Source organism: Lissotriton vulgaris, unplaced genomic scaffold, assembly GCF_964263255.1.
Source record: "Lissotriton vulgaris unplaced genomic scaffold, aLisVul1.2 SCAFFOLD_375, whole genome shotgun sequence".
Classification (NCBI taxonomy): Eukaryota; Metazoa; Chordata; class Amphibia; order Caudata; family Salamandridae; genus Lissotriton; species Lissotriton vulgaris.
In genome coordinates, this window is record NW_028244278.1 from 1,008,035 (window position 1) to 1,022,391 (window position 14,357).

The following is a 14,357-nucleotide window of genomic DNA, read 5'->3' on the forward strand; positions in this document are numbered from 1 at the left end:
CTTCCTGCAGTGCAACGTTTCCAAAACGGAGGTGATGCTCTTTGGGGAAGCTAAACGCCTGTGGACTCCTGACTGGTGGCCTCAAGATCTGGGCCCAGTCCCTGAGCCCAAACTGGTTGTGAAAGATCTTGGAGTAAAATGGGATCAGGAGCTTGCCCTAAAACAACATGTAAATCAAGTGGTCGGCTCCTGTTTCCATGTTATTGGGCTTCTCCGGAAGGTGTTGCCCTTGCTCCCTGATACCACCAGAAGAACTTTGGTACAGTCGCTCGTGCTGAGTAGACTGGATTATTGCAATGGATTGCTGCTAGCCACCAACGAGGGGATTATTGCAAGACTACAGGTTGTGCAAAACACCGCTGCACGCCTTGTTCTTAACGTCCCTGCTCGTACTCCATCGAAACCCCTGTTAACTAAACTTCACTGGCTTTCAGTGAAACAGAGTGTGATGTTTAAAACATGCTGTATCATTCACAAGTGTCTCACAGGGAAAGGCCCCGATTACCTGACTAAAAAGTTCAATTTATATGTTCCCTCCAGATCTCTTAGATCAGGAGATCAAGAATTGCTGTGTGTCCCCAGGTTTAAGAAGACAAGACAAGGGGGAAGGGCCTTGTCAGTAGCTGGCCCGAAGTTGTGGAATGATCTCCCCATGGAAATCAGACTATGCAGAGAACATCTTCCTTTCAGGAAAAAATTAAAAACTTTTTTCTTTCAGTACTAGGCCATCTATCTAGGGAGGAATGATATGTTTGGGTCTTCTTTGCTCACAGATGATGCCAGAGGCGCGGAGATACTCCTTTGGGAGTCGATTCCTAGCGCGGTATAAGTTTGCAAATAAATAAATAAAAGGCCCTGCAATCCTATAATGTTAATGAGACCACCGTGGTGAGCCAACCCCAATCAGAAAATCGGCCCAGCATCACTGCCGTAGTAGTATGCATGTCTAGGCTTCAGAGAGGAGAAACTACAAAGGAAGAGCCCAGATGTATGAACCCCTCTGGTGGTAGCGGACCCCAGCCTTTTTAGATAGTCAACAGTCCTTTCTGCCATCACGGATTCTCCTCCTCCTCCCCCCCCCCCCTCCCCCCGACTTCTCATCAACAGATTACAGTTGTGTCCGGTTTCTAATTTCACATGACATCAGTGGTGACGTAGAGGTTAGTTAACAGGTGGCGTGAAAGTGTTAAACAAGCCCTTGAAACGAGCCTTCGCATAGCTGGCCCTCTTGCTTCTCATGTAACAAAAAGAGAGATTGGGAGATTTCAGACACTCTTAATCCCCGGTCAAGGTTAGCACAATTAATAGTCCTGATGAATGCCTGATAAACTAACAGTTTCAGAGGCAGAAACAGGTTGACTGATCTTATTAGTAAATGGAACCATAAAATCAATCTTGGACTTAATTCCTGACACACTCATTTTTAACTGTGTCCTAGTGATCTATAAATGAAGTTTTTTGATACACTTGAGATACTTTTATCTTTATTCTCACTGAAAGCCTTAAAACAACTAACCTGCTCCGCAGTAATTCTGGCGTCGCAGCACACTAAAGAGGCACTCTGCCTCTTTAGTGGGGCCCGATGATGAAGCAGGTCACCGACCAGGTCGGTGAGTGAGGGCTTTCTAAGCTAACCTAAGTCAGGTCAGTTTCAACCTCTTGCTCCATTTTGTGGTTTACTCTTATTCCACTGACCCTCTTCTTTTGTTTGAGAGCCTCTTGCTTCTCAGACAACCCTTCCAGCTCGGGGTGTCTGCACTACCGTCCTCACTCCCTCGGTTACTGCCGCGCACCTCACATAGCCCTGTTCTGCGTGCGAACTGCACAGCCCTCTCAGGTGGCTCAGACAAGTTCTTTAGACAGCACTTCTTTCTACAGTCAGCTGGTCCATGCACAGCCAGCACACCATGCGCCACACATGCCCACTTCTGCTGGGGGCATAGAGCAGCACGGGCCATGCCTACCCTTTCACGGCCTGCGGTGACCATGAGAAATGACCCAACAAGCTTCTGAGCAGACACCCGAAGGATGATGGTTCCGGCCTGAAAGTGAACGTTTGCATCATATGTGGAGTGATTTGAGGCCCGGAAACACAAAGACCCTCATCGCCATCTCCACGTACCTTGGTTTTCTTCCACGGGACAAAAACCGTACTTTAGCAACAAGGGGTGGTGATGGACAGAGTTTCTGAATTAAGCAGAATACTCTTACTCAGTCAAGAGATCAGGGCTAGATCCAACACCGTTTTTTAGCTCACTGCACCATCCCAGCTCAAAACCTGGCTATATGCAAATTAGTCTGTTCCTGTCCCAGTGCATGATGGGAACAGGGCAAACCAAACTACCAAGCCAATTCTTATACTGGGAAGGAAACAAGCTTCCGGGGACCGGTTTCTGGCATTTCAGCCGTCTTCGGCCCGGCTTGCTTGAATCCTGATGGTGCAATGAGAAAGGGACTCACATCTGAGTATACCCTTCCACGCTTATAATGGGATTGAGTCCTCCAGTTTCAGATTTACTTTCTCCACCTGGTATGGCAACAGAGGTGAGTTCTCATGCTGATGTATTGAGGAGAGCAGCTGTAGTCTAATTGCCAGTTTCCCTCAGTGGATTTATGCACAGACTCTTTAATGGATGTTCTTTACCAAGGTGAGACAGGAGTGGAGCCTTTACTTCCTTATAACGAGTCTCTATATGACCTTTTGTTAGAAGCTTGGGCGAAACCTGTTGCGGGAGCTCCAGTTCACCAGGCTGTACTTTAGGGCAGGAATCTTTAATGAGGTGCAGCTGGTCTACGCTGCGTAGGGTCTTCGGGAGCCCGGCTCGTGCTGCCAGCCTGCTACCCATGTTCTCTTGCCCCATTGGCTGGGTGCCTGCGTCAGGCGCAGTGTGATGCTGCTCTGTGCTGCCCTTCCATATGAACGGACTATTGGCGTACTGCTCGTTGGTTAACTGGGCTCCTTTCACTGTGCTCGCCCACACTCATCCTTTGAGACAGCTGGTGCAGCCTGTGCCAGGTACAAGGCACTTCGGCCTTGCGTTGCAATTTATGTGAAGCATATTACGTCATCTGATCAGAAAGCCTAATGTGCGTAATATGTTAGCCACCGCTACAGTGCAGCCCCCGTGTCCCTATGTGACAGACAAAATATTATATGCACTGGTCCCGCAAATTTGTGTGGTGTTTATTGGAATCTCTAGGCTGCAGCGTGCTCACAAACGGCAATTGTTAACAGGGAAATGCACAACCAAGCGTCTTTAAGCAGCCACTCGACCACCATTTGCCTATCAGAAGGGCACTCCCAACCAGTTGCCCCAAATAAGCCACGTCAACCTCCCACAACACCTGCCACGCACAACCATACCAGCCGCTTAAAGTTGCTCACACCCAGACGTCCACAGTCGCCACGCAGAATCATCTATCCAAAATAGGCACAGAGACCTGCAGAATCTGAAAGTATGCTCCCCACAATCCCTCAAGTCCCCTGTGTGCAGAGAAATGCTTTCGGTGTACGTTTCAAGAAAGCGATTGGCCTTGCCTGCAGGTCCTTCCTCATCTCACCCTGCCGTGCCTCGCGAGGGAGATTTTACTTTACTCTTTTTCCTTCCTGATGACCTTTGCTCCTGGGCTGACCTGGGGGTCATTGGTGTGAGTTACTGAGACACGTGTCTGACCTCACTTAGCAAGTTTGACCTCTGCCCTGCTAGCTCAGTAGGTACATATGCCTTGTTGTATTGAGAGGTTTCTGAAGATGCTTGTTTGTAGATTTGTCATTAACGTCATTAAAAACAAGCATTGGCATAGCCAATAGGTCTCACCTTTGGGACGTTATAAGTGTTTAGCCATGAAACAGGTGATGTTGCAGCAAGGATATTGTGCTGCATAGCTAAATACTTATAGGGTCCCAAAGGCGAGACCTATGCCAATGCTTGTTCTAAGTACTTCTCAAACTGTGGAACAAAGTGCCACTTGCCTTGAGGACTCAACCTCTCCATCAGTTAATTAAGACTTTTTTTTAGATGTCTTAGAGGGTACACTCTGCATGGTTTATGGTCAGTGCATGATCAGCCATGTTTGGCCATCATTCATTCTAACCAACAGATACAAGGAACGGTTTGGCCTTAGAGTACAAAAACAATAACAGTACATACATTTTAACACAGCTTTACAAGGAGATGCAATCTTCTTATAATTAAACACAATGATAGGCACAGAAAAAGATCAAAATTGTGCACAAATTCATACCTTTATTGAAAGTATATATTTTTTGTTTTATACAAAAGAAGGTTATGTACACAGTACGGTGTTTACTTCCACATCCCTTCCAGGAACGATCCTGGAATTTCTCAAATAAAAAAATAAAAACACACAAATAAACTTCAAAAACAACCATAAAATTAGAGTGAATTCTTCACCACACAATAAATGCCAATTTTTCCCTGATACAGAAGTGTTCAGACAAATTCTCAAACAGAACATTAGCATTTAAACTACTCAATTTTCCTCAGGCTGCAGTAAAAATATTTTTTGTGATTTCTGCACTGACACTCCTCCAAAAAGAGCCAGAGCTCTGGGATCAGAATTCAAGCAAAATGCTCAGAGCAAGAGTTCTAAATGTCAGAAGTAACCAGAGAAGTTAGAGTGGGACAGTAAAATCATCAGATGACCTTGGCTTTGGTGGCAGCTAGAAAGCCCACCAATATATTTGAACTGCTAACAACCAGTCAAGTAATCTCCACTAGGCCTCTTCGTCAAATTAGACATGTTTGGTGAATACTTATGAATACAATTAAACATAACACAAAAAACAGGACGGACAGTATAGGTGAGGAAAGATTCTATTTAAGAATTAGACCATTTATGAAAAAAATTGTGTGCAGAGTTACTCACATGAAGTGATCGCCTAATACAGTAGTAAACAGGACTGTAGGTACAACAGTAGAAGGCACAGGTCACTTTAGTACTAAAACTCAACTTTACCATCACGAGATTCAATCATACCAACAAGACGGGTGTTACAGGTAGTAACCAGTTCAGTCTAACAATTTTTTTTAAAGGGATAAGAATTCTGGTTAGCTATTAAGGTTTTTTGTTTTATTCTGGCCACCTTAAAGTCTTAACTGTGGCTTTGTTTCTGTGATTGTCTTCACACACGTGCAGTGTCAAATCTGGAGTTCTAAGACTGACCATACAGCTGGTTTAAAGACCAGGAAAGAAGACCCTTCATCAATACAAAGTAGTATTTGTAGTGATGAACCTACAAATGTGTATTCTAAAGTCTCGCCGCTGAGGCCAAGAACATCGTACAGAACTTCGTCCACAGAACTCCACCCTTCAGCCTTGCAGCAAGATTCTTCTTTCTTCAGATCTCTGCGTGATCAGGAAGTTGTCAAGCTACATTAACCTAGAACGTGGCAGCCTCTTTGGAATAGTTGTGTACATAGCAGAAAACTGCAGGCATCCACCTTGTATTGACTCCACTGTGGGCTTGACGGTTTATCGAATCTTATTTTATTCCATATTGTTCTGGACTGGAGAGGCCTGCGTTACAAAGGATTCCAGCAGAACTAAGCTGCATGCTTCGGGACAGCATAAATGACCATGGAAGGCATCCAGGTGGACTCGCACAAAAGGTGCATCCAGGTGGCATTTCACATGTTGATGGCATCAACTCCACCTTTACTAATCCATCCGAAGAACCTTTAAACAAAGGTTATGTAGCAGGTCCTCACCTGAGCACACAACCACATCATTTCATACTTCCTACCAACTCTCCCCACCCCAACAGAAAACAGGTTACTGCCCCCCTCACACTCAAATAGAAGTTTTGGCAGAAGAGGTACAATTGATCAACTTAAATGCCAATGTTCCAAAACATTTAAAAAAGTAAATGAAACTCCCCTCCCCTGCCCTAGCCCTCTCCTCATGTGATACAAACGTGTAGACAAAACTCATGAAAACTGTACAAGAGCCTGTGTCTTTATTCCTTTTTAGGAAATACATAAATACTGAGCATAACACTTAGAAAAATAAAGTATTTTCTTCAAGGCTTTCATCAGTTTTTATTTTACTAAAAAACGTTTAACGCCCTTTCCTTCTCTTTGAAGAGAAAAACCACACAGGTCTACCCCTGCCCAACCCACTGCCTCTTAATAAAAAAAGCAGGGTGTATTATTCCTACGTCACCCTCTGTAATGAAGGCAGAGCTTACTCAAAGCAATCATGGCCGCACCCAAGAGTGGCTTCTCCCCGACAGATCTTATGGCACAACGAATGAAAAGTGTCTGACACAAATACTGACAAACCACACCATAGGAATCCCCTACCCACAAATACATTCCAGTAGGGAATACACTACCCCTGTCTTCATCGCTAGTTAGGATAAACCAACGTGGTCAGTAAGTGGGGGCGCCACTTGCAAGACCAGTGGTATATAAGGTTAAGTTTACTGCGTGCAAGTGCACAAGAGACTGCATACTACACACCCTGCTGCTTTCAGTGAACAAATAAAAATCTGGAGTGCAACATGCAGCAGCAAGTCTACTCAAGACTATGCTTTGTCCAGTAGACACGATTACAGGATTTGGGCAATGCCTACTTACGTAGGTAACAGCCAAGATGCTTTCTAACCTGATGCAGTGCTCAATGCCTTTTTCAACAATCAAGACTTAGGCTATTGAAAATTGCACCAAGTTACCAAAATGCACAAGGTCCAAACAAGGCACCAGAAAAAAAGCATGCTGGGCAAAGTATGCTCCCTGCTAGCAATACCTATGTCGTAGGTAGCAGTGCAACTAAGAGGCACACTGCAATGCAACCCAGCAGCACTGGTAATGCGGTTTGGCTTCGAGCACCATGTAAAACTTCACCCAGGGTACGACTACATGTCCCTACTACTCCCATGCCGCATGGCCTCAAATGAGGAATACCTCAGGGGTCCAGGTTCCTAAAGGGGATGTGCAATGGTACACGACACACAAATAGGCTGTATATATCCGGGTACACAACTACAGTGAGATGTGTAGAAACATCGTATAAACTAGGCCAAATATATGAACGACGGCATCTGCTGGCACGCGACAACCATGTTGTGGCGAATACAGTAACGTTACTATCACTTCAGAACGGAGTTATATACTTTCACTGATATGCAAGACATTGCATTATATATTCAAGGGAATACATTAGTGTATGACCCACATACTGTTGATATTAACTTTACTGGCACGAGGAACCACTTTGTTTACTCTAGCGCGTAGTTTCCATTCACTAGCACACACGGAGTTCAACTCCAAGATATACAGTAAATCACACACTGCACTGATCACAGCAATGTCACTTGCTGTTTACTCTGGTGCATTTTAAAAGGAACACAGAAAAGCTGTTATTCTTAAAAAAATACATTTCAGAATTTACTGAGGTTTTGTGTCCCCGGGACGCATGGGAGCAGTCCTAGCTAAGGCAAGTTATGACCACACTGATATTTGTACACAATGCACCTGCTCCACCATCCATCACATGAACTTTTGTAATTTTAAAATAGGGGAAAAAACTGGGTTTCGCTCCACTCTCGAAAAGGTGTATCGAGAGAATGCCCATGATGGCATGCGTTTATGTCATTACGTACAAAGCTCTTCACCAAAGCCTAGCAGTCTCTCCCTACTGCCAGCAAATATTGCACATGAGCAGACCAACTCCAAGAAGGTTCACGACAAGATCAACACTGCAGGAGTCACTGTCGCCATCCATCCCAAAACATGAAGCAATTCCCTCCCACTGCAGGAATCCCATCAGAAGAGCAGTCAAGGAGACGATCGCTCTGAAGGAGCCAGTCGTGCAGCCGAAGCTCAGCCGTGTGAAAATGATACAGACCATGTTCATTCTAGTGCCTGGAACAGAGGGATTCACCCATTCTAGCACCCCTCATGCCAAGGACAGCAGGCATGGGACACTGCCCGCCGCCTTGGACTCTCAGACCGTCCCCCATGCAGTCACGTAAGGGAGCGGCACTAGGGACGCAATTCAGGTATCCCACTCATGCATAGAGGATATAGGAGTCCTTACATCTAGCAAATGTTCTTCCCAGTCACTCTGCTTCCCACTGTGCCGTTCAGAGATGTACCAGCTCCTTCGCACTAGAAAACGAGTGCATGGATGGGCTCTGCGGAGGCAAACATTAAGTGCAATGACACCTCTGTCTGTCTGTTCATCATCAAGCAAAGGATACAGCTGAGCTGGTTACAGCATTAAAAATACAAATCGTCCTTTTAGATGTCAAACATCTCAGGGACGTCTGAGCTAATCCATCCTCCCATAGACCTGCCACTCTCCACTCAAATCTCCATTCTGCCCTCGCCCCTACACAGATGGCTCTTTAGACTGGTGTCAGACTAGACCGCACCAGAACATTCTCACATTCCTTTATGTTTTAACACAACAGTGCACACCCAACTACTAAACCTCCTCCAGGCCGGGCGCCCAAAGCGAGCAGGACTTCACCTCTGTATTCTTACACGTGTATATAAAGAAAACGTGAGAAGGCAACAAATAAATAAGTGAGGCAGTCTGTATTAAGTAAAACTGCTGCAGTTCTTGCTTCACACCAGGTGCTCACAGCCATGGGGCAGAAGAGTAGGCCAGGTAGTCGGTCAGTCACTCTTGCAGTTGTGTGTTGTGTCCAAGTTGACCACCTGGAGTTCTGTCAAGCTACTCCCACTGCTGGACTGCTGGCCAATGACCGCCATCTAAAGTGAAGAGAGGTTACTGGAAACTTCATGAGGACTAAAGCAGTTTCAACAATAATGAATATGCTACTTACCAGTATGCATCTGTTCTTGGCATGTAGGGCTGCTAACATTCATATCTTAGCATTAGATCGCCGCCTAGTGTTGGGTCCGGATGATCGCACATTGTTGTCCTGGAAGAGTCTTCGAAGTATCCTGAGATAGGTGGCTCCTCCCCTGGACTACAGTGCGCATGGGCATCGGCTCCATCCTCAGATTGTTTTTCGCCATTGTGGCAGAGGATAGAGTGAAAAGTATAAAGGATGTCCATGCTAATGATTGAATACAATAGTATATCTGCAGCTGCGACAGGCACCGGGGAGGAGGGTGGGCGATATGAATGTTAGCAGCCCTACATGCCAAGAACAGATGCATACTGGTAAGTAGCATATTCAGTTCGAGGCATGTGGGCTGCTAAATTCATATCTTAGCATAGAATACATAGCAGTCCCTCCATCAGCGGCGGTTGCCCGTGCCAGCTGCAGAAACCTGAAAAAGTGTCTTGAGAACAGCCTGTCCTACAGCTGCTTGCTGTTTGGAATGTACATCAACACAGTAGTGTTTTGTAAAGGTATGTGGTGTAGTCCACGTGGCTGCTCTGCAAATGTCCTCTAGAGGAATGTTTCCTAGGAAAGCCATGGATGCCCCCAATTTGCGTGTGGAGTGCGCCTTTGGGGGTATTGTTAAAGTGCGCTTGGCTTTTTGATAACAGATTTGAATGCACTTAACAATCCATCTGGCTATTCCTGCTTTGGAAATGGGGTTGCCTTTGTGTTGTGGTGAGAAGGCAACAAAGAGTTGTTTTGTTTTCCTAAAGTGTTGTGTCCTGTCTATGTAGTACATCAACGCCCGCCGTACGTCTAACGTATGGAGCATTCTTTCCGCCACTGTTTGTGGGTTTTGGAAGAATGCCGGCAAGTCGATAGTTTGGTTGAGATGAAAATTTGACACCACCTTTGGAAGGAATTTGGGGTTAGTACGTAGCACTACCCTATTTGGATGAATCTGAATGAATGGCTCTTGGATTGTGAGCGCTTGTAGCTCACTAACACGCCTTAGTGACGTAATAGCAATTAGGAAAGCTACTTTCCACGTTAGGAATTGCAGTTCACACGAGTGCAGTGGCTCAAATGGTGGTCCCATCAGTCTGGTAAGGACCACATTGAGGTTCCACACCGGAGCTGGCGGTGTTCTTGGGGGAATGACTCGTTTCAGACCTTCAAGAAACGCTTTAATGGCAGGCACCCTGAAGACCGAGAGATGCTGCCTGTTTTGAAGGTAAGCTGCGATGGCGGATAGATGTATCCGAATAGAAGTGAACGCTAGTTTGCACTTGTAAAGGTGTAACAGATAGCAAATAATGTTAGGGATAGATGCATCTAGCGGGTTTATGTCATTGTCTGCACAGTAAATGACAAAACGCTTCCATTTTGCGGCATAGCATGCTCTGGTTGACGGTTTCCTCGCCTCCTTGATGATGTTCATGCATTTAGGAGGTAGGTTGAGGTATCCAAACTCTAAGACTTCAGGAGCCAGATCGCTAGGTTGAGCTGTTGCGGATCTGGATGCTGAATTTCTCCATGGTTCTGCGTCAAAAGTCTGGGCGTGAGGCGCAGTCTTTGGTGCGGTACCACTGAGAGTTCGAGGAACGTGGTGTACCAGGCCTGGCGCGCCCACGTTGGAGCAACTAGGATTAGTGTCATCGAGTGTTGCCTTAGTTTTCTCGCCACCAGTGGTATCAGAGGTGTCGGGGGAAAAGCGTACGCAAATTTGCCTGACCAGTTCATCCATATCGCATTGCCCTGTGATTGCGGGTGTGGGAACCTGGCGGCGAAGCTTTGGCATTTTGCGTTCTCCCTTGTGGCGAACAGGTCTATTTCTGGATGACCCCACTTTTGGAAGTACGGCTGGAGTACTGATGGATGTATCTCCCACTCGTGCATTTGATGGCTGTATCTGCTGAGCAGATCCGCCATCTGATTGTCCTTCCCTGGGAGGTGTTCTGCCATGAGGAAGATGTTCCTCTGAATGGCCCACTTCCACATGCTCTGAGCCAGATGAGACAGCTGCGGTGAGTGGGTTCCCCCCTGCCTTTGGATGTAGTACATGGCGGTCATGTTGTCCGTCCGGACTAACACCACTTTGTTGCACAGATGTACAATGAAGGACTTGAGCGCCATGAAGATCGCCATCAGTTCTAGATAGTTGATGTGCATCTTCTGTTGCTGCGTCGTCCATAGTCCCTGCACCGTGTAAGTGAGCAGATGAGCTCCCCATCCCTGGAGAGATGCGTCCGTCGTCAGGATAACCTGTGGCACTGGCTCCTGGAACAGTCGGCCCTTGCAAAGGTTGTGTGGAGTCCACCAATGCAGAGAGTTGTATGCCCGACTGGTAACCAACACTAGGTCTGTTAATTGTCCCTGAGCCTGTGTCCACTGGTTTGCTAAGCACTCCTGGAGCGGGCGCATATGCAACCGTGCGTGAGGGACTATGAAGATGCAGGAGGCCATCATGCCTATCAACTGCATGAACACTCGTGCTGGAAGTGAGTGTTTCGGTCTGAACTTTTGGATTAGAGACTGCATGCTGTCTATCCTGACCTGGTTTGGTTGCGCCTTGGCCGTCAGGGTATTGATTGTCGCACCCAGAAACTGCCGGACATGTGCCGGCTGAAGGTGTGACTTTGGGTAATTCAACGAGAAACCCAGGTCGTGAAGGAGGTGAATGGTAGTCGACATGTCCGCGGCGCACTGTTGTTCCGACCTGGCTTGAACGAGCCAGTCGTCGAGGTAGGGGTAGACATGGATGTTCTGCCTCCTGAGGTGCGCTGCCACTGTCGCCAGGCACTTGGTAAACACCCTTGGGGCTGTGGTGACTCCGAAGGGTAGGACTTTGAACTGATAATGCGTGCCTTGGATAGTGAACCTGAGGTACTTTCTGTGGGACGGGTGTAGGGGAATGTGGAAATAAGCATCCTTGAGGTCTAAGGTTGCTAGGAAGTCCCCTTTGTTTAACATGGGAAGAATCTGTTGCAGTGTAAGCATATGGAAATGCTCTGACAGTATATACAGATTGAGGGGACGGAGATCCAGAATTGGTCTGAGCGATCCGTCCTTCTTTGGAATGAGGAAGTACAGTGAATATACCCCTGTGCCTTCCTCCCCCACTGGCACGAGCTCGATTGCTCCTTTTTGCAGCATCACCACCACTTCCTGCTGCAATAAGTGCAAGTGTTCTGCGGACATAGGTCTTTGCCTTGGTGGAATGTTGGGTGGAGTGGATTTTAACTCTAGACAATAACCGTACTGGATAAGTTGTCGCACCCACCTGTCTGTGGTGATGTTGATCCAGACGGGCAGGAACTGCTGTAGTCTCCCCCCGACAGGTGTTAAGTGGTCGGGGGGCAGTGACAGTGAGTCACTGATTGCTTGGGGCAGAGGAGCGTGTATTGTTGTTCCCTCTGCCGCGTCCTTTGTTGCTGTTTCCCCTGTAGCCCCTCTTGCTCTGTTTGGGGTACGAGGATTGTGCTCCACCCCTAGGGAACTGTGACTGCTGACCCATCTGTCCTCTGGTGACTCCACGGGCACCTGAGCGACGAAAATTATTGCCACGAAACTGCTGTGATTGTAGGGTCCCCATAGATTTAGCAGTTTCGGTGTCTTTTTTAATTTTTTCTAGGGTGGTGTCAACATCTGGACCAAACAGTCTATCAGGATTGACTGGTTGATTAAGTATGGTTGTTTGGATGTCAGGTTTAAACCCCGATATGCGGAGCCACGCCTGTCGTCTCAGCATGACACTGGTGTTAATAGCCCTCGCGGCTGTGTCCGCGGCATCAAGTGCACACTTTATGGCCGCATTGGAGATCAGTTGTCCTTCCTGTATAACCATTTTGGTGCCCTCTTGAAACTGCGGAGGCAGGTGTTGCACAATTTGCTCTAGTGTGTCGTAATGTGATCTATCATAACGTGCCAGTAGTGTCTGTGTATTTGCAATGCGCCAGAGATTGGCAGCTTGCGCAGCCACTCTTTTGCCTCCTGCCTCTAGCACTTTGGACTCCTTATCCGGGGGAGGAGCTTCACCCGTTGTTTGGGAGTTGGCCCTTTTACGGGCATTTGCGACCACCAGGGAGTCAAGCGGCAACTGTCCCCGAATGTATGCAGGGTCTGCAGGCGCTGGTCTGTACTTTTTTTCAATACGTGGATTGACCACCCTCGCCCTGGTAGGCTCTTTAAAGATGTCCGCAGCATGCTTGAGGACCCCCTTGAGCATAGGCAGTGTCTTCACAGTTCTTTCCGAGACTGAAAAGGTGTCGAATAGAAAGTCTTCTTCAACTGGGTCAGCATGCATGTCCACATCATGATTAGCAGCTGCCCTCTCAATGAGTGCATGGAAACCTGCAGAATCCTCTGTCGGGGATGCACGTGTACTGAAAGCCTGTGGGTCTTGTCCCACATTTTGGGTGCCTTGGTCCCCAATGTCATCATATGAATCCAGTTGTGCGCCTGGTTCATTGACCGGGAAAGTGTATTGGTCATCTTCATCGTAGCCCTCACTTTCAGAGTGGTCTGGAGACGGTGTTGGGCTCCTTCTTGGAGTGGGCGGTTCCATGAGGCCTGAGGCGTCCTGAGGAAACTTTTTCTTCTTCAGGGGGATGACATAGGATTCCACCGGCTGCGAAGTGATCTTCCTTTTGTAAAGGGTTAGTCTGCCCGTTTCTGCATCTATGAAGCACTCCGAATCCTCTTCTGAGTCGAGTATTGGACCTGAAAGTGTCCCTGCCGTAGAAGATTCCGACTTCTTTGGCGTCGATTTTGATGAAAAGGCCTTCGGCGCCACTTTTGGCGGCAGAAGGAAGAGGAGTTTACTTGCAGGCTTGACCGGGACGTCTGTCGCCTTCTGCGGCGATGGCGCCGGCGCCGACGAAGCAGAGGCCTTCTCCCTAATTCTTTGTAGTGAAGAAGCAATGAGAGAGGCGTCGGAGACAGTGGTTTTTGGCACCGACGAGGTGGGTATGCCCTCGGATCCGACGTTCTGCTGGTATTTTTGAGGGTTGGTCGATGATGCCACGTCCGCCGACCCCGAGTCCTTGGACCGGTGCGCAGATGTCCCAGTCGGAGCCGGAGCTGTGTCGCTGGCTTTGGCGTGTTTTGCCGGCGCCGCCGCGCTTGTCTTGTGCGTGCCACCCTTTTTAGAGGATCTCTCCTCCGGCGCCGATTTCGACCCCGTTGAATCGCCAGATTTCTTCGACTTCTGTGGACCGGAGGTCGACGGAGTCGATGAGGCTGCAGGCTTATTCGTTTTTGTTGTAACGATCGCCATCTTAGGGACGCCTGAGTCCTTAAGTTTCGGTTTCGGTTTCGGGTCGGCCATTTTAGGTGTTGTCGATACCGTTGCTTTCAGTTTCGGTTTCGATACTTTCGGCGCAGCAAGTATGTCCGTGGCCGGGCCCGAAGGCGGGGCCGTGGCTTGCGCTACGGGGTCTTGGGGAAGGCCGACAGGCGATCCCGTGACCCGTTCTTTATGTCCGTAAACTTCGGGGCATAGCTCGTCCTCTGAGCTATCTTCCGCGGC

At 47.7% G+C, this 14,357-nt stretch overlaps 1 protein-coding gene across 4 annotated transcripts in view; it reads right to left on the reverse strand.

Annotated features, from left to right (window-relative positions):
* Window positions 1-4,227: 4,227 nt before the first annotated feature.
* SRF (serum response factor) overlaps window positions 4,228-14,357 on the reverse strand; it is a 225,252-nt gene continuing 215,122 nt past the window's right edge. For all 4 annotated transcript variants that reach the window (XM_086948774.1, XM_086948777.1, XM_086948775.1 and 1 more), the window contains exon 7: window positions 4,228-8,744. In XM_086948774.1, coding sequence (XP_086804900.1) covers window positions 8,649-8,744 — 96 coding nt within the window. In that variant the 3' untranslated portion in view covers window positions 4,228-8,648. The remainder of the gene's footprint in view (window positions 8,745-14,357) is intronic.